This window comes from Gallus gallus, chromosome 10, assembly GCF_016699485.2.
Source record: "Gallus gallus isolate bGalGal1 chromosome 10, bGalGal1.mat.broiler.GRCg7b, whole genome shotgun sequence".
NCBI lineage: Eukaryota > Metazoa > Chordata > Aves > Galliformes > Phasianidae > Gallus > Gallus gallus.
The window spans coordinates 6,957,213-6,978,665 of record NC_052541.1 but is presented as its reverse complement, the minus strand read 5'-3'; the positions used below and the strand labels follow the sequence as shown (position 1 = coordinate 6,978,665).

Here is a 21,453-nt window from a genome sequence, read left to right as displayed (position 1 = left end):
GCAGACAAGTTTAAGTACTGTATCCTTGTCATGCACCGAAAGGCACTGGAGTACCATAAAAAAAATTCAAGATAGGTTTATAGTCAAAAATATGGAAAGACTGTATACAGTAGACCCAATGATAAGCTTGAAAGGACAAATAAATAAATAAAAGTAGTCTTCCAATCTTTATTCCACCCAACCACACCTTTACAAGTGTTAAAAGAAATCATGTGGCTGTCTAAAACTAGTTAATGATACATTATGCTAATTAAAATGTAGTTCACATTTTTTTGAACACAGGATCCTTTTCCAGACACAGAAATATTTTACAGCAATTATAAACTTTGCTTAGTAGGAAATAGCCTAGTTTAATAAGCATGCTTAAAATTTCAGCTTAACAGCAACTAAAACCTTGCAACTGCATGTTCTTCATTACCACACTAGCAAATCAACTTCCATAAAGACATCCAAGTACAGTACTGTAGTTCAAAGTGTATTTAAAGTCTGAATTTTATAGAAGTTACCCTAGTATAAAACAAGATCACTTTTTCTTCAGTAAACTTTATGCCTATTTCTTTTTACTAGTGTTTGCCAAAGAGGTTGTTAGCAAAATCTTGATTTTGCATGGAAGGCAATTTCCATCCAAGTTTGGATTCTAATACGGATTACTGTTTAAATTAAAAGAAATATGTATCTTCAGAGGGGGAACTACAGTAAAACAGAATAATTTGTAACTTGAAAAAAATCCTACACTTACTAAATAACTTGTCCTTTCACTGTTTTACATGAGCAGTCATGAATTAGAGTTACTTAAATCGTATGAGTTCATTTATTTTCTACCTATTAGCTTCCCATATTTCCAATTCTAACAGCACATGAATACTGTTTTATAACCGTGGTCTCATGATATTCTTCCCACGTGTCCTTGCACAAGGCCAGAGAAACCAGGAGAGACAAAAATGCTTAGTACAAGCCATCTCGTTCCTGCACCAATCTGAGCGACTACTTGGTGTAGCACTGGCTTTGCTATACCCAATAAACAGCACTGCTCGGTCACTGCTGAGATCTGCACCTTTGGGTACCCTCACTACCATTGCTAGACCGAAGCTATGAGGAGCAGAGGATTATAGATATGACCCCTCCCTCTCTATTCTCATTTCAAAAAAAATTCTCCAGCATCTCATCTAACTATAACTCTCACTGCCTGCTTTCACATCACAGTTTACCCCTACACTAAAGGCACGTCATACAATGCCTTACACAAGGACAGGACTTAGAAAGTATGGGTCAATACTGCCTTGCTGCCAGCACACTTCATATGTGCAAATCCACCATAGCTTCAAAGCAACTCCTCCAAGCAGCACCTGCAGGAATCCACAGAAATTAAATGGAAAAATGACCATACAGCATATTTTGTGTCAGCACAAAGTGCCATTTTGTGTTATCAGCACACCTCTATTCATACTCTCTGCCATTGACAGCTGACAGAACAGTACTAGAAAAAAGTGCTCCCAGTGAATTATACAAGCTAAGCAGCCTTCCTGCTGCATCTCGTTTCCCAAAGAAGTTAGGAAATACCTTAACACATTTCCAGTATTGACCGACTGCAATTCAAGCAAATATTTCACAGAATCACATACAGAATCACAGAATGGCCTGGGTCGGAAGGGACCTCAAGGATCATGAATCTCCAACCCCCCTGCCAGGCAGGGCCACCAACCTCCCTATTTACTAGACCAGGTTGCCCAGGGCCCCATCCAACCTGGCCTTGAACACCTCCAGGGACGGGGCATCCACAACTTCTGTGGGCAGCCCGTTCCAGCACCTCACCACTCTCCTGGTAAAGAACTTGAGAACTAAAGAAATTTCCCACCTCAAGAAGTAGTTTTTGGTAACAAACACTTTAAAAGTATGAGCATTAAAATTATTTAAAAAAAAAAAGTGCATTAAACATTCTGCAAGAGCAATTACCAGGTTTTGTACGTGTTGGGAAAAACAAATGCAAATGACAGATTTGAATCCTCTCTGCTAAAAAGAGGAGGTAAGGTTATTTAGAGTACAGTTTGGGAGCATGTCTTGTTTACAGAGAAAGCTGCACACAAAGCTTTCTTATTTTAATGCTGAATTACTCCTAAACTGTAAAGGCACTGTTCTCTGTTCACCTTCCAAGACATGTTATTTCCTTGCTGAAGAAGCTAGGCAGGAACTACGCTGTGTCAAATGACTGGGAGACAGAAGTCTGACCCACGTTCTTGCGGTGCTTTTAATGGCTTTGAGAAGTACAGCCTTCTGCTGGCTCTTAGCTCACCCCTACACCGCAGCCCTATGAATGGATCACGAGAAAACACATGCTTTACCATCAGAAGGGCTGCTTCCAGGCACGTTCGACTGAAAAACACAAGCAGCCTACTTTTCACCACAGTCTATAAAAGAGTAACTGAATTAGAGGATCAGCTCTCTAACTAAAGAAAATCCTCAGGTAAAACAAAGACTTCATTTCTCTTCCTCCCTATTGTTAAAAGTCTTTGGTTTTCCAATTTCTATTTCGGTGCATTCTGACACAATGTTAAGGTAACAGTAATAATAGCACTAAAATCAAGATTTTTACGTTTCATTCTTATTGAACTAGATGGCAGAACGGTTTAAGTTATTAGCCATATATACAACTATATATTCTCAAATGAATTGAAAGATTTTTATCCTTAAAAAAAAAAAAGGCACTACCTGACATTAAAGACTCCTGATATCATTTTCTGCTTCTGTTTGTCAGCAAACAGTATCACCTCCGTAGCATTCAGGTTAACTACTTAATGGATACTAGATTTAGGCATCTGGGGCAGGGACATGACACCAAGATTTCACTGAAAACGATGAAAATTCAGTCCTGTAACAGCCACACAGATCTGCCCAATACTAGCAGGAGCAATAAGAGCAATAGTGTCACAACAAAAGATCAAATTGAAGCAGACAGAGGGAAATCTGTATTAAGGGTGGTTGTTGTGCTTTTTTTTTTTTTAATAGGCAGTCTGTCACACAGATCCCATGAAAACTGCCAAGTAAACCTTCATTATAATATTGGCAACCACAATACGAAAAAAGCCCAAACAAATCAAGCACTCAAATAATACACAGTCTACAGTGGGCAGTTAATTCAGCAGATGGGAAGCAAAAGTACAAAATCCTTTACTTTCTGTTCTCAGTTGTGGAGTTCCTCCAAGGCCACAGAGAATTAAATGACAGATTTCATTTCCCTGAAGTTCGGAATGGGCTTCCCTGTCTACTGCTGATGTGAGGAAATATGCAACCAGTTTTGTATTTTACAGTATGAACTCAGAGATACATTTACAGCATACAGGATTTAATTAAGGTAAATGAAGTCCCAACAAAACCTTAACACTTAAAGAAAACAGCCTCCAAAATATTTTAACGAAAATGGCAGTTTGCATCTTTCTTGCACTAGATTATAGAAGTGTTTGATCAGGAGTGGTTTAGAAACTGAAATCATGCAAGTTGTGTTTCAAGTCATGAATAGAAGGCTGCCTTCCACCATATCCACTGTAACATAGACAAAAGCTGCCTTATAAAGTTGACAATATAATCCCCATTTACAAAAAAACCTTTTGTTTAACTACTGAATAAGACCTCATTGAGATGCTAATCATATGTTACATTGTGATTTCTGAAAGGCACTAAAAAGCATATTGTTTCAAAAGGCTAAAATGCTCCTGACCAAAAAATATCCCAAATAAAAGCAAAGATTCCACCCCCTCCCCCTCTCTCCTGGATTAGTAATGTGAGCATTTTTGTTGCCTTTGTCCTGTGTAAGACACTACAAGTTTGCCTCTATTTCACAAGAGCTAGCTTAAGTTAATACAGTAACAGATCTGAATGTTTGCCTTCATTTGCCTTCATTTTTAAAGCTACTGTCTTTTTTTTTTTTTGAGCTGAAGTTCAACACAAAAATAGCTCTTAAGAAAGGCATAAAAATGTAGTTTCAAAAGCACTACGCAGAAAGCAAAAGCAGCAGCTGTGCACTTCAGGTATTTCAGACCACAGCAATCACAGAGGTGTCTGGGATACCAAGGCAAACATACTAAGCTGTACAATCCGAAGGCATGCACATCTGACTCCGTGCTCACAACAACTGATCGGAGTGGACATTTTCTAATAGCACTGCTTAGAATTAGATCCACGATGGGCTACTTTCAACCATGCTGAGCAAGTAGCAATGCTCATTCCTTTGGTGATATGGAAGCTCTGTTATGCTGCTCCTTAAATGTGATTCTCTGGGATAGATTGAGACATCTCTGATAACCCGATTTCATTTCTAACTGAAGGCTTCGATAACACTAAATTCAATGGCAAGAACAGTGAGGCAGTATAGTATCATCTAAATAAACAGAAATGCATATTTCCTGCTCCACCCACTTTAATAAAATAATATGAACTAAGTTCGTTATTAGCTTTTTCCAGCTTTCAATCCATTTACTCTTACAACAGACATCACTTCTACAAGACAGTTATTTTCATGAAATCAAATTATTTGTTTCCTCAAAGTAAAGTTTGTTTCTTTCATTAGCTGCTATCAGAGATGACAGCATTCTTACTTGCCCACTGGTTACTTCATTCTCAATTACCAGTCTTGCAAGTAGCAGGAAGATGCACATTTAGGCAGTCAGAGAACAAGTGGTGTTCAAAACACGTATCAAATTCAGTAGCTGCATTCATTCAAAAGCTCTGTAAAATTATACAAGTTATGTATTTTTATTTGTACTAGCTGAAGACACATCATATATACAAAGGTAGGCAGAGTGAAGAAATCTGATACATCAGTTCTGAGAACATAATAAGTTTTCCACAGAAAGACAATGGGTTTTATTGTCCCTGTGCATTTACATTCAAAGCTAGGCTAATGGGGCTATACTACTTAAGTAGTATTCTCCAACGTTTCCAACAGCTTCAACTCCCAGCAGAGCTTTTTAGAACAGGACACACATTGCATTGCTATGTGAAGACCTCTGAACCCACACACACAGGTGAAGCTTTTATTTTTCACCAGCATCGCCTTTACTTATTTATTTTCAGATCACAAGGAAGAGCAATCAGGACAGGACATTTTAAGGCAGCATTTTTCAAAACAACAAAAAAATGCATCCACTGCAGAAAATACACTGCTTATGCACTTAAACCTGACTATTAACAATTTCTTAAAATGGCAGAATAAGGAAAACTCACTTGGGCTTGTCAAAAATCTTTCACACAGTAACTTCATACAAATAACTCCAGGACAGTGTGATTCACTCTGTCACATGCAAGCCAACGTCTCACTTGATGCTTACAAATGGCTTATAGTTTTTGACATTTAATAGGAAAAAAAAATATTTCATCTGTAGCACGAAAACAAAGTACTCACTGATATCATCTTCATGATAGATGACAGAGTGGAACGGTAGAGTTCTGTCCTTAATATATCTCTCTGCTGGCTCAACATAAAAGGTCCCACTGTGAGTTTGGATGAATCCTTCAAATCTTCCATCAATAACAGACCCATGGCTAAAACTTCCCTGCTCACCTGTTAAGGACAAAAAGTGCATTTAAAAAAAACCAACCCTTCTAAAGGCATTCAGTACTGTACAAACTTCAAGCATACACTCTATGCAAGGTGTTAATCAGACAGTACTAAGGAATGATAAAGGCATAATAATCCTTACTGTGAAGCAGTCTCCAGCTGCTTAAAACCTGTGAACTATAAAGTAGTAATATACTGTATTACAGGAGTAAGACATTTTTAGAGAAAATTGTGTCTGAACTTTCAAAGACTAAGAGTATTCAACAGTAAGAAATGCAGTTGCCCCCAAATCACAGTTCCTATGTTTAACAGCTCTGAAGTTTTCAGCATGAATCAGATACATAAAGGACAAGTTTAAGAGGCACTCAGTGGAGAATTCAATTCTGTATCTTAAGGGTGTCAGACATACAGCATTAAATCTGATATTGAAGTGCTATTTTTATGCATCTATTCATGCAATTATAAAAAAACACTGAGATTATAAAGAATTCTGAAAGCTTTCAAAGGAAAATTTCTGTTTCAAGGCACTCATTTTTCTTTTCACACATAGCTTTCTTAAAACTGTACCTATGTTTAAATGTGGGATGGATTGAATATATGTTTGAGACATTCACAACTCCTTTCACTAAGAACAGTACCTGATTTTGTTTTATTTTTTGAATTCAACTTTTAAAATAAATAAGCATATTAGACTTTTTCTATAAAGAGTAAGTTCACAGAGTTTAATTTCAATGCCTATGGACATATGGTTAAGTATTAGGTAATAATAATAATTTAAGTATGACTTGTTAGAAGATAAAAGTGGAGGGAATTTTATTTAGATGCATTACTGAAGTTTAATAATGAAGATAACCTAACAATATGGATATATACTTTCTGCACGTACTATTAAAACTCCCGTTTTACAATGACTATATTTGAATTCATTTTTAAGTTTTGTACTTACCATAAATGTGTCCAGTGTAAATATGGGAGGTATCATAATCGATTACTTGGTTTGATGTTTCTACTTTAAAGTCCTCACTAAAAAGAGATGTATCTCTCTTCATTCGAAGGTTGAATTGTCTGAAATGAAAGAAAGAGATAGGAAACTGTCTTTAAGCTTCAACTACAAAAGCATGAAGTACTTCTAACATTTTCACACAGGCAAATTTACAGAATTTGTGAATTTTAGCTATATAAAATATTTATATTGTACAAGAATTAGACTATAGCCTAGAAAGATTTGCTCAAGCAAGACTATTTTGATGCTTTTCATAAGAGTAGTTAAATCTACAAGATTTAAGAACACTGGGTTTTAAATCTAAAATGGTGACTTGGATTTGCTCTGATTCCTCCAGACAGACACAGATATAACTAAAGGGAATTTTTTCCCCGTCAGACAACTGAAAATCTGAATAAACAAGAATTATTGGCTTATTTTATTTTCATTGCCAATATGGAAGTACCAGGGCTGCCCCCAAAGCAACACCTCCTATTTTACTATGTTGGCCCACAACTTCAAGGCACATGCAGGTGGTATGGCAGCAGAGGCCGAACACTCCCACTAATATTCCACTACATTTTGTTGCCATGTGACAGATGGCAACAGAGAGGCAGTCTGACAAAATGGCCTCTGACATGGAAGCATGGATGAAGCAAAGGTGTGAAACTCAATTCCTCTATGCAGAAAAAACGGCACCCACTGACATTCACTGACACTTGCTGAACATTTATGGAAACCAAACGGTGGTTGTCAGTACAGTGAGGCAGTGGGTGGTGCATTTCAGCAGAGGCAACAGTGGGTCACCTGCGCTGGTGGAGATTCCTATGAGCATAGCATGCAGGCTCTTGTACATCGCTGGCAGAAACACACAGCTAATGATGGCAGCTCTGTCAAAAGAGTGTTTTGTAGCTGAGTATTTATTATATCAACTAATGTTATTATGCTTTTTCTAACTATAGGAGTTTCCATGGAAATAAATAAGAGGCATTACTTTCAGAGCAACCTACATAAAATGTAAACAAAATGTAAGCAAGCTAATTACTGTTTCACCTGAAACTCAAGCATTCATAACAAAACAAATAACTCAATTATACGCATGACTATGGAAATAACTCCGCTCATTCGCTAAGTTCCTTGGCACAAATCCTACTTCTCATCTTTATATGGAATATTTATCTTTGCACAAAAACTTCAGCAAAGTCAAGTAACAATTTAAATGTATGAATTCACACCTGTAACAGCCATTCCTTCATTATTTCATTTGGCATTCTCTTAAATTCTGTTTCAGCCGATTGTTCAAATATTTATCAGTGAATGTGATCAAACTCAGTCATTATAATTTATATTCTTGAAGTTCTCCTATGAGCACAACCATGACAGTGAAGGAGTAGTACAGTTGTATCACAAATTTGCTATATTAAAAAGTAGCCTTGGTAAGTTGTCCATCCCTCTGACAGAGCCTTCATCCAAACCAATGTGCAAACAGCCCCTCGTACTAATGATGGAGCTGACTTCCCACCATGAAAGCTAGTGGTCATTTGCACTAGTAGAGCAATAACCAAAAAATGTAGGGGCTGCAGTGTAAATTCAATTGAAAGTTAACCACTTTTTAGTGCATCTGAAACATAGGCAAAACGTATCTTCAATTTTCACTTGCATATTATATTATAATGACACTACGGTAATAAATATTTCAGAACTGTATGTAAAAACACAAAACTGTAGATAAAGCCATGTGTATACTTCAAACACGGTATGGGCTCTTTAGTGACTCATGTTGACTATTCCACAATGCAAACACTGCTTCACAGTCAAACTACCTCTATCTATTACTGCTCCCACAGTGAAAATGAAACTTCCAAGAAGCTTCACCACTTCATGCACCACCAGAGGAGAGCATCTCCCACAAGGTTAGGAAATCCTGGGATGCAGTTGGCAGATGTGGAAGACTACTGCAGGAACTCCTTGAGATGCTCAGGCTTACAGCCAGGACTGCCAGTGCCCACATCACAGTTTCAACATGGATGTAATATAACTGGGCAGATTCTCCTGTTAAAGTGAAGAAGTGATTCACTACAGATGCATTTGAACATTAGAATCACTCACTGAAGAACGCAAACAGGTAAAAGCTATTCACATCCACTTAGCAAGGCCTACAACAGACAGTTATTGTTATATTATCACCTACAGACTTAAATTGTAATAATTTTCCATTAAGTTATGTCTCTACTATGCCTGAAAAGACCCTACAGAAAATCCATTTCGGTATCTTATCTGATACAGAAGCTTACTTAAATTTTACTACAAATTTCTTCAAAGTTAGTAGCTGTTCCCCTTTATTAAGGTTTCTATAAACTAGTCTCTACCCCTCTCAAAATGATATGGAAGAGAACGAGTTTCAGTTTTCTTTCCCTGTTCACATCCATAACTTGATGAATTCTTCTATGGACAGGAGGCCCCAGAGAAGAACCACCCCTCTCTCCATACCATTAATCAATGTGGTTTCCAAAACTGGCCACAACGGAATAAGAGGCACCAAAAGGTGTTTATGGGTTGTTTTTTTTTTGTAGCTACCATTTCCATAGTGTGCATAGAGCTCTGTGTTAGCACTCTGATCACTGCAGCCTAGTATTCCCTAGGCTAGTTAGATACCAGGCAGAAGGTAATTATTTCCTGAAAAAATAATGCTTTTGTCACACCTACTAACTTGCATAAGACATTTCACAGCAGTAGGACTGTCTTGGATAGAAATAAATCAATTAAGAGCAAGATTTGACCTTTCCTGTTGCTGTTCTCTTACATATACCTGGTAACTGAGAGAATAACAAGGCATTCTTTAGTTACTGCGTGGCTGCTGCTTTGGTTGAAGCCAGGGTTTTTGGTAAAGCTGTTTACACTGTTATATAATTAAGTCTGTTATAAGCTACGTTTTCTCACGCCTTACTCATTAGTTGCAGCACCTTAAAGGCTATCAGGAAATAGATTTTGATGTTCCCTTAGTTTACCTCAGGGAGACTATCAGACTCATAAGCACACAGTGATAACTGCAGAAAAATAGCTGATAGCGTCATGTTTAGTTAAAAAACAGTAGTTTCCCCATGAGCTCCACTTAGTTCAGTTTTGTGCTCTAATCACAGAGAAAACAGCTTTTTAAAAATAAATTTCTAAAGGAAGGCTATGTGCATGTGCTGACAGCACTTGACAAAGAGAACATAAAAGGTACACACGTAAAAATTAATGCTTGATCTATTATTCCATATCTTTTGATTATGAGTTACTTTCTAAGGTCAGCAATTTTGTCACGATGAAACATTTGATGTATTAGGACATTGATAGGAAGCCTGCATATTGCTTTCCAAAACTAATGAAGATATAATAGGCAGCATGCAAAAAGGGTACTAGGTGTGTTCTTTTGTTTTTAAAATAACTACTCATAAGCTACATCTACTCTTAAGGACAGACTTATTTTACACTGTTTTCACTTACTATTAAACCCACACAATGTATTCCATCATCATTTAATTGGCAATTCCCTAGGTTCTTCTACCAGTACTAGAGAAAATACCTGAAACAGCAGGTGGAGTCTCTGGGCTTATCTATTAACCACCCATATGCAGACAGAGGGAATTGTCCTTTGGTAAGCATTTATATTAAAAATATACAACACTATCTATAAGAACATAAGAACAGGGAGCAATCCCAACCAGAATGCTTGCAGCAAAGGTCTGTGTTTAATGCCTCCATAGCAGCGTTTCTGATTGCCAGTGACTTCTTTCCAGGTCTCCACAAGACAGACCTGCTAAGCTTGTTATTCCAGAAGATCATACCTAAGGAAACGCAGCCCTCATCTTAAACAATTTGCCACTGATTATTCTTCACATACATAGCTGTCAACACACAAACTAGCTCAGATAACAGAAACCATTCATGTTGGTTAACAAGTAGCTACATGTCTAGTTCACACTCTTAGAACTTAAGTCAACTATCTCTCTGTCCTGAAGAGTACAACCTTCTGTTTTTAAGAGCAGACTAATCTTTACCCAGGATTGAATATAAACTCTTCTTTTTTTTTTTTCCTCCCAGTAAAAAACTTTTAGAAAGGAGAGTTAAGTGCAAATTCTGTACCGCCCGGTTTTCCTGCTTACCCAAAATAACCTCCTCACCTCTATTTATAAGGTTGGCAACTTACATACTGTGCCAGGTTCTAACATAATTAAAAACCAGGTGAGCAAAAAAAAAGTCAAACTAAGAAGCTTCTTTTGGGTAGTCCCCTTTATTTTTATAACCTGCTCAGTCAATAACTATCTTAATAAAGAACAAATTTTTTATCTCTGAATAATGAAGGGCAATAAAATGGATAATAAATTACTACAGAGCAGAGAATAAGAAAGTCAAATGGTTACACCAGAAACATAGCACAGCTCATATCACATACCAAGGCTCTACAAGCATTTACGTAGAGCAATCTAGAATGACTGTCAGCACCTGATACAGCAGAAGTACTTCTGAGTCCAGATAAACCGTCTCAGGTGAAGCCTAAAGAACAGGTTATTCCAGCTGCATCAACTGACAGCCTCAGTCTTTATGGCATTTTATTCCTATTCGGAGCTAATTTTTAAGATTTGAACACATTGATCTAAAAACCCCTCGATTTAGCTGCCATGTCCCTATTTTCCAGACTTTATAGAAACAATTCAACAGTATTAAACAACTGAAAAAGTATTTCCAAGCGTAACCACACGAAGGGCCTTTTTATCTGTATTGCTTACAAAGAGGTGATGGTGCAGGTATACTGCAAGCACTTCCAGTAACAGTTTTCCTATTGTAAGGACCATGTAGAGACCAGGTGTTCCAATAGCAGCTTGGAACTTAATAACACAGCTTTTTCATTTTAAATAAAGTTTTAGGTAAAAAAAAACTATGAAAAGTAGTACTTAAATTGCAGAACATCTGAAAGAAGCTCTTGGTGTACCTTTAGTTTAGAAATAAAACGTTATTACGTGTTCAAGCACTGCTTGAAAAATTCTGCTTGTTCACTGACTCATGTTGCATAGGCAGCTTGACCAAGTCAGAGCCAATAACAAGGTTGGCACGAAGTGGCTGCAGATTGGTGATTCAGAGGACAAACCAGGTGTAAGTTATTAGAAGAGCATTAAGTAAGACATTGACAGCACAGTTAAACAGTGCATAAAGGTAGTTTCTTCATTCTTCTGAGAGTCAGGAATTCTTATTTTCTGAAGCTCAGAGATCATCAGACACCAGGCTGATGGCGTTGAAGTTTTTCCAGTTCTGTCCTCAAAATGTAATTTCTAATAGTGAAGTATCCAGCATATTTTTGACATCTGCAGTTGATGAGAGCTCAGTTTAAGATATTCTGCAGTATATTGCAAATGCCTATACTGAAAAAGAATACTTTTATACAGCTCTGGATGGGAAGGGCTGTACTCAGTCAGTGAAAGACAGTAAATATGCATTTAGCACACATTTGGTTTAGTCAACCAAGACTGAGCGTACAAGGTCAAATACATCCTTTCAATTTTAGTGATGTTCCAACATAATTTTTGGAATTGCTGACATTGCCTTGACATACAAAATGAAGTTATATCACATTAAATTCTTTCACTGTATTGCAGCCTAGTGCCATAAGCAGTGCTTATTCCATTTAGGTTCTTTTTTTCCCCCCAAGCTAACACTAACGCTGTGCATTTACTAATTTTGTGTGAATCCTCCTCAGGCCCAAAGGGCACCTTAAATTAATTCACACTAAAACATTCAATGTAAAATGGCATGTGCGAGATGCACAACTATACTGCTTTAAAACAATACGAACTACAAAACTATATCGTTTTAAAAAGTCCTTCTTACTTCAAGCCTTTCAGGAATAAGCACATTTTGCACCACTCCTGAAGCAACAATGTCAAGTCATCTACAATACAGCTAATAATTCAAAAGAATTCATAGCCTACTTTCAGTGATCTTAAGTGCCATGTGGAGCTAGGGTTTTAGCATCTAATAGCAGCTGGTTTGTTTGAATTCAGGCATTAAACCTGACAGTTTTATTCTAGATCCCCCAAAAATAAGAATTTTGAAAAAACTCTTTTTAAATCATAAACTCTGTAGCATTTGATTTTCAGATGAAGATTAAATAAGGAAAGTTTTCTCAAACAATGATGTTTGAGAACAATGATGCAACAAAAAACCATCTGTGTGCAGCTAGCTCCATTTGCTACCTCCAGCAGTGAACTGCAGTAGATACTGGGACAGCTTCTGCATTGTTTCCTATCTACATAAGGCAACCATTTCATCAGAAGCCAACTCAAAACAAAGACCTAGTATATAAAAAGAATTCAGCAGGAAAGTCTACTGATTGTGAAGATAAGGCAGAGTTAGCAACAGCGTGACTATGCACTAAATAATAAAATCCGTTGGACTAGGACCACACCCAAAAACATGGATTTAAGGACAGAATTTCAAATTTAGGACTTTGGTTGCTAATCTAAAGCAGTTGCAAATACAACCCTATCGCTTGCCTTTTGGTTATGTGCACTGAAATTCAGTCATTGTGCCATACACCTCCAGTAGCAACACCTCATTCCTTGAGGAAATTACGAGCCAGTGCAGAAGGAGAATATTTACTCAAATGAACATTCCAAACAGAGATTCAAAAGACGCAGTATTGCCTTTGCTCTGTCAAGCTTCCTGGGTTTCTAGATATGGATGACAAATATTTATCAAGGGTTAGTTATTTCCCTTGTAATTGAAATAATTAGACAAGCAAGGGCGTTACACATTCTTAAAAAAAATATTAAGGCAATGGTGTTGCACAGGATGCAGTCAGCAAAGAAGCAAAGACAGAAATATTTCAACTTTCTTTCTTCTCAATTATAAAAAAAGTGTAGGAAGCAGCACTGTCTAAATGAAATCTACAAATAATACTTCCACTGCTCACACTATCTAACTTCACTATTTGAAAAAGTTTCAATCAGAAATTAAATGTATGGCTAAGCAATCTTGTAACAGTAATTATGTTTTCTCCATGTCAAGTAACTGCTAAGCTACACAGAAAAATGCCATTTTACTACACATGAAACAGAGCACTCCACGGCCAATTTTGCAGTTTGGGATGCAATTTAAAACTGTGCATTTGCTCAAGTAAACCAAATCCACTCAAAATTCCGCACAGTTTTTGTAAACAAATTTGCCATGCCTACACAATAAAGTCAGAGTCTAGTGAAATTTCGTTCCCAGGCTCTACTCTTACTGTATTTCTGAAGTGCATTAACAGTTACCAGCACAAGTTTGAACAACTGATTACAAGTAGCAATGTGACATTCACACTGGACACCAGAGCAAACACTTGCTATAAACTGCCAAGACTGCATTTTAATATATTCCCTCAGACATGAATCTGATAACAGTATTTCATCATTTATATATCACTATAATTAAACAGACAATAGGACTAAAATGTTTAAAGCAAATACCTTTTAGAAACAACACTAACCTTCCATGAGCATGAAAGTCGAGGCGCAAGAACTGATCTTCATGCGATACTGCTCTTTTGGCACGCTGGTGTTTTTGGTGTAACAAATCCACATCATAAGATAATCCTTCATAATGTCTAATGTATTTATTTAGAGGATTTCCATATTGGCCTGAAAAGAGAAAAAAGCAAAGGTTAGCATGCCTAAGAATTTACTAAGGTTACAACCACACTATGACGTATGACATCTTGGAGCACAACAGCTGACAATGAGAACCCAATTTTCACTCTATGTGCATTTTAGCTATCTTTTTCAGTTCCTTGTACACTTCACATTCATTCTACTCTGGTTCCTTGGACTGAATGTACACTTGCAGTTATAGTGCAGAAATGGACATCTTCCACTTTCATTTCAATCGAAATTACTCCACAATGCAAACTACATCACTGTTGGTGGGAATGCTTGAGGCACGTTTCAGATCCAAACATGCCAAGTCCAACAGCTTCACATCCTTCTTCTGGTTCCCTAAAAGAACCACACATCCATTTTCACTCTGCTCTCATGGCACCAAAGCACGTGCTCAAAAGGTGTACATTCCACGTGCCAAATCTCGAAGTCAAATTAAGAGCAAATCATGCCATCTAGCAATACAACATTTGTGTAGCATGGAATGTTCCATGTGAGAGTTTTGTTAAAGGTTCAGTTCAGTCTATTTTGAATATTTCCTTTTAAGATATTATTTCTGACTTGCTTAAGAATGTATGACAGAAAATGATTCTTGTCCTCCCATCTTCATGGTGGAAGAGAGATGCAGAACTGACCACAGGCACTAACATTTGAGAGCTGTTCGCAGATCTAGAAACATGCACATGAAGGATGATGCTATCAGCCTTGTATTTCCACTAAACACCAGGTATTTTACTTCAACACAGTATTTTTCATGCCAAGGTTAGCATTAGTAGGTCAATAACACGATAGAAAAACTTCTTGTGCTGCCCAGACACCTGTCAGATAGACTGCTGAGATTTGCTCAGATGCCTACCAAACAGCCCATCAGCTGGTAGCAAGGAGGAAGCTAACAGAAGCTAACAGTGGCTCCTCCAGGCAAGGAGCCACTATACATATTATTGACTTCTGGATAATTCAGATTTTGGTCACCTCTTCCTAATGGATACATGGTTTCCATCCAGGATTCATGTTCTTAATAGTTCACATAGCCCACATGATCACAGAAACATACATATAGTGAATGGAGAGCAGAGCACTCATTTAACGAGGTGTGTTTTCATATCCCAACAACTCCCAGGGCCTCCATCCCCCGTCTGTGCACATCCACCACAGACACTCTTCACAAGAACATTTACTGCACTCCCAAAAGAGAATTAAGAGAAATGGATCCATTAACTGTGATCAAGAGAACAAAAAATATAGTTAAAATTGAAGCAGTAGAATATAACATGGAGGAAAAAGACTAAAATAGGGGAGCAAACCACCTTGAAATATAGGTAGCACATACAGGATTATTTTTGCTTGATGAAACCATTCCAAACAGTTGGAGTATTTTAAATGTACAATCATAAGGAATTCCTTAGATATTGCAATGGTTTCAAAGTCAGATTATATATGACACAAGTCGTATCATGTTTCTTGATGTACTAAGCATTAAGCCTGGAAAGAATTAAACATATCAAACAATGCAGAATGTTTCAAAGATGCAAAGAGTAATGGCACGTTTGGATATTCAGGATACCAGCAGTTAGCCTGCAAACATCCACCGGCTCTGAAACAAAGGCTCACAGTATTCCTCTGCATCATCAGCTCTCCAAAGAGCTGATCCAAAGAAGCAACTGTTCCTGAAGATCAGCTATTCATTACCATTACAGAAACTACTTTGGGGATCGCATTGCTCAAGGGCAAGCACCAACTCCAGTGGTTATGCAGAAATCAATTTTTCAAGCAATCTGTGACAATATGTTGCCAATTTATTTCTAGAAGTAGTATTTACAACTGCCAGATTTTAGCAGTAATTCCCATACGAGTCCTTCCCTACATGATCCCTTTGCTGCAGCACGTCCCAAAACATCAACAAGTGTTTTGGATAACTGTCTTTTAGCTGAAGCACATCAGTGCAAGCCTTCGTGTGATCGGAGAAGCCACGTGGTGACGGAATGCACCAAACACACCATCCTTGTTCTGACCAGCTGCAGCACACTGCCTTCCACAAAGAGGCACCAAAGTTCATTTGTCACCTACTTCACTTAAGCTGATATGAAATCTGAATAGTCTGTTAAGTGCTCAGCACAAAAAGAGAATCTTACATACGCTAATAATATAAAATTAGAATATAGAACACGTAAGCAGAATGATTTCCAATTCCAGGTTGAACCTGGAATCTTTAGTTTTCCACACGGAGAAATACAAGAACTGTTTAGATATCACAGCACCTACTGAAGCACAGCAGTATTTAGCATTATGTTCTGAAGTCTGGGTGCCCACAAATCAATGGTATAACGTTAGCCACCAGTTTCTGTTTCAGGGTTGTGCAAAGCCTTTTCTTTTCTTTTTTCTTCCCTTCTGCATTTTCTATGTTGTTATTTTTCACACTGAATGCTGTTCTGTAGACATTTGCTCCATTGTTCCTGGCTCCAAACTGAGCTTCAAAGCCTTCCTTCCTCAACCTCCTACTTCCAGAGAAATAAACATCCTTTAGTTTATGCTTCAGCGTTCTGAAGCTTTGCCTCAGTAATACATAGCAAATAGTTTCATTTCCACAAGGAAAAAAGTTCTTGTGCTAACACGACAATTTCAGAAGCAAAAGTACAAGTTTACCTTTCCCTGTATTTCTTGTGAGGTTTTCTTTAAATTAATACAATAGATTTCTCAGTGCTTCTGTTCCTTTCCAAATGATCAATGTCTCATCTCCATGCTCCTCAATGAGCGATACAGAAAATGACTAAATAATGAATACTTACAAGTCCATCACTCACATTTAGCAGCAACATGCACAAGATGATACTGCCACCTCTCCTTAAAATTCAGGTAATATATGGCAGATAAACACATTCAAACTTCCTCCTAGTGCTGTAGGCAAACGCTGCCTTTGACAAATGCATTATTGTCCAATAACAAAACCTCATTCTAATTTCTCCTCAGTGTCAAAAAACAAGCTGGTTTTCACCCAGTTTTATGGAGGCTCCTCAGGTGCCCTTAACATTCACAAAATTTGTGATTTAAGCATGCCTACATTAACTCTGATCTAAATAAGAGACAACACAAATCCAAAGCTTCAGCAACCAGTGTGAAGAATGCTGAGGGTGAAGAATGTTGCCCATGCCTATGGTTCTCCCACCAGTTTGGGCACACCCCCACAAAAGGAAGCACAAACACCTCCTTGTGCACAAGAACTTCCATAGACAAACCACCATTAGCCTGGGTCCAGTTGTTTCATCAGACTGATGAACATACACCTACCTGACTGCCAGATATCAAGATTAAAGAAAAACTTCAGAATTAACTGGTGTCAGTTAAACTGATGCTTTAACATTAAAATAAATGTAAAGCTAAATGTGACAAGTAACTCTAAATCTTCATCAAAACAAAGGATTTAGTATGCTGCAGGATGTGCAGACTTCTGTGCTCTCCAATCCCAAGGCTATTCGACAACTTATCTTCCATTTTTCTGTAGTAGGAAAATACTATGAATGTATCCATTACATTGCCTTGGGCCATTTTTCTCAGTTTTGCAAGATATTCTTTAAAGCTTCAGGCACCCAGAAATGAGTTTTTAAGTGTAACTGAAGACCCAACAATGCTTCACGCCTGTTTCAGGTCTCATGAGCAGGTGGAAACCTAAGCTGAGTCACACAAAGAATGGTTTTAAAATGCTACCTGCTGTAAAAAGACAGCAAAAGACTTCTCACACTAAAAAGCCTTGCAATATACTCTCTGCTATGCTGAAGTTAAATCCTTCAAAAAACAAAAACCAATTCCTTTTGCTAAAATGAAGTTATACACTCCCTGTGACCACAAAGGAAGCAGTGCTATTTCTGTTCCCTTTCCACAGAACTGTAAACAAACACCAAAACCACCCAAGTCCTTATGTTAAAGTACTCTCACAGCTAGCACTTGACACAAACTCTCCCCGGCAGCTGCATCCCACCTGGAACATGTGCCATTCCAGAGCTTTCCTGAAGATGGACTTCGGTCAGCTGAAATGAGCTTCAACATAAATGTTAACTTTCTTTTTCAGAAGCAAACAAAGCATTACCGTTGCTGTAGCGTCCAAAGTCTCTAACCAACACATGATGACCTTTTAATAAAACCATTTACAAATCAAAAGTGATTTTCTTCTTCACCAATGTAGCTTAATAAGTAACTCAACTTCCATAAGATAAAAAAAACTTCTGTAATATACTGCAAAATGCCATGGAAAAACTCCAGCACTGTTTCAGTGTCTCGAGTACTGGAGAACTGCTTATGTGCAAAGAAAGAATGGAAATGGAGTACTTGGTTTGCCATTGGAACAGGGAACCCCGAGTGTTGGCTGAACTGGGTGTGGAACGCCTCGGAGGATGGACATCCATCCCTGCCACAGGCAAGTCTGGAGAGTTCCCCTGTTGCAAGCAATGCCCACCTGACAGACCTGATAAGGGACATCCTCTATGACCCAAGTCTGTTGGGAGAAAGGGTCAGTGCCACCCTTCCCCCTTCCATACATGTGCAAATGCTGCATCTTGCCTACTCCCATCATACATACAAGCTACAGACACATATGCAAAACTCCCCTTTTTGCAATAAATAAAAAGGACTACAACTCAAAGGTGAGCTGTACGCCTGCCATCTGAACATTATCAGACCAGAGGCCGTGCTGAAACCAAGGGATTTGGATTTTCCTTCCCCATCTGATCTCTTTTCACGTTTCCCTCTCTCTTCTGTCTCCTTTTTCAGGTTACGCAATGCTAGGCATATCATCATAACTTACTGGCAATAAAGTATTAATAAATAAATATATATATCCACTCCATGCCTTGTGCTAAGTATCGTAGCAAGATACAAATAAACAATTAACCAATCATTTGGCACCTTTTCACCTTAATTTAGCCCAAGGGAACTTCAGAGCAGCAAGAACCCTGATCTGACTGGTTTGAGACAGATGCCAACAGTAGGAGTTTGCTGAGATGGAAAGACAATGTTTATTTCCAGTACAGCATACATACTGGTACAAGATGTCTCTAAATACTCTTGCCAGGTTCTGTGTTCCAGACCACACAACAGCAGCACCCCCAGAGAACTGCAAGTACACCTTCAGACACCTACTAGGTGCCTCTCACAGAGGTGCACAAGGCAGGTACATCCACCAGCTACAGTTTCTGTAGTTGCAAGATTCTGTACTGAGAAGGAAGAAGTCTGGTACAGAATCTGAGAGCAGCACAGCCCAACAACCTGTTACAACGGCACACACACAGAGAAAACACTCCGATGAACTCCTGTGACTACCTTGCTGTCATTGAAAAACTGTTGTTTTTGAATGGAGATTCCAACACATCTGTGAAAAAAAAGCTGGCAACCAGCCTGCAGCAAGAAAAACTGAAGCATGAGAAACCATATGAAGCTTAAGACAGCTGTTCTACAAGTGTCATGTGTTGCCATCAGCTGAACAAAGACAGTACACCACCTTTCCAGGCACTATAGTGCAATAAGTCAACACTACACTTGGGGAAACTGCTAAGCTAGAGGACAGCGACACTTCAGGATACAGATACCAAGGGAACAGCCTTCAAACTGGATAGTACTGCCTTCTATGGACTTGTTAAATTAAATGTCGCATTTCCCAAGAGAAAACACCTCCAAGAACAAAGCCTTATATTCCTGGAATCAAAATTAAATGAAAGAAAGGACTTACTCTAAACAAGATCAGATAAAACATCCAGAGGTTCTGCCTACACATCTCAAGGGGATAGTCCACGCAGAAGACTTTGTGTGTGTGCATCTAGAGCACTTCAGCATCCACAGAGAGCTCCAAGAATCTACAGTTGTATTAATTTCCAAACAGCCACAGACCCCAATGGACAGACCTAAGATGTACTTTCTCACCTTCTACCTAAGCTCCACACATTACACAAAGGATTTTAGCTGTAAGCCTCTTGGCATGCTTTGAGCAGCTATATATAACTGTTACCTGGTGGTCAATGCTGAATAAGTTGACGTTCATTGATTGTGCTCTCCCCTCCCCCCAGCCCTCCCAGGCTTTTAAGACTTCTTTCACCCCTAGAAAAACCTCTGCAGTCTGTGGGAGTAAAGCAAGGAAGGTAAATGGACATACTGAAATCCATGGGACTAGGCAGACTGCACCCAAGAGCGTTGAGGAAGCTGGCTGATGTGATTCTGAGACTACCATCTTTGAAAGGTCATTGAGCTAGAGAGAGGTTCCTGATAACTGGCAGACAAGTGTCAACTTGTCTTAAAGGAAGACCTGGAGATCTACAGACTGGTCAGACCAACCTCAGTAGTATTCAACAGTACTGAAAGTCAGCAATGTGAACAGTTTCTCTGCATCACGGTAGAAGATGGTAACTACCTATAAAATATGTGGATAAATCAAGCATGCAATGTTCTAAAAGGTGAAGTTAAGACAAACAGATTAAGATTTGCACAATAGCAGCAAATAGTTCAACTACAATTCAAGATTGTTAGTGGAAAAAAAAAACAAGATATTGCTAGATACTGTGCAGTAGTTAAGCTAACTTACCAGACAACTCTTTACTGCAAGCATCATCACTGATTCGCAGACTTGAAGTTCCAACTTGTGATAAATACCTTTAAGACAATACTTACTGTAATTTTAATTGTCATGCTTTTTCAAGTTGTTTTAAAAGTACAGTTTATGTCTCTTTACAAGTATTCCCTTTATATGGAACTAGTATTAAGAAGTGTATGTAGCATTCAAATTCAGTACTTCTGTGCTGAAATGCATCTCTAAAGTCAGTAGCCCTACTATCTATTTCCCAACTAGAATTTCACTGAACAATTAATCTGGGCTGTGGTTTCACAACTGCTAGCAGAAGAGCAGGTCCTGCTGCTCCTTTTCATCCATTTCATTTTAGCCCCTCCCTTGAGCTGGCACTAAAACTGATCGGACTGAAAAATGTATTTTCTTTTGCTCAAGACAGTTTTCGGTGAAGCAAGTAACCAAAAGTGATTCACTGAAAACTCACATTTAAGGCATGGTTAGTACTGTATCACTAGAGTAACTGATGTCTGCTTCATTTTCAGCCTCCTTTTCCCCCATTCCTATGCTCGTCCTGCCCACTGAGCCTGTCCCTGCACAGTAAACCAGCAGAGGTTAAATATCTGGCAAGAAAGTAGTTATTTCTTCCATTTCAGTTAGCAGGCTGAATCGGCTCCTCATGCCATCAAACAGCAGAGGGAGTAAA

At 38.3% G+C, this 21,453-nt stretch overlaps 1 protein-coding gene across 3 annotated transcripts in view; it reads right to left on the bottom strand.

Moving 5' to 3' along the window:
• The window catches only part of ADAM10 (ADAM metallopeptidase domain 10), a 43,546-nt gene that overhangs the window by 17,380 nt on the left and 4,713 nt on the right, over positions 1-21,453 (bottom strand). For 2 of the 3 annotated variants that reach the window (XM_046898875.1, NM_204261.3), the window contains exons 2-4: positions 14,041-14,191; positions 6,498-6,616; positions 5,396-5,554 (exon numbers count right to left, since the gene is read on the bottom strand). In XM_046898875.1, the coding sequence (XP_046754831.1) occupies positions 5,396-5,554; positions 6,498-6,600 (262 nt within the window). In that variant the 5' untranslated portion in view covers positions 6,601-6,616; positions 14,041-14,191. Of the gene's footprint in view, positions 1-5,395; positions 5,555-6,497; positions 6,617-8,356; positions 14,192-21,453 lie in introns of those variants that run through there. The other variant, XM_046898876.1, reaches the window with a different exon arrangement.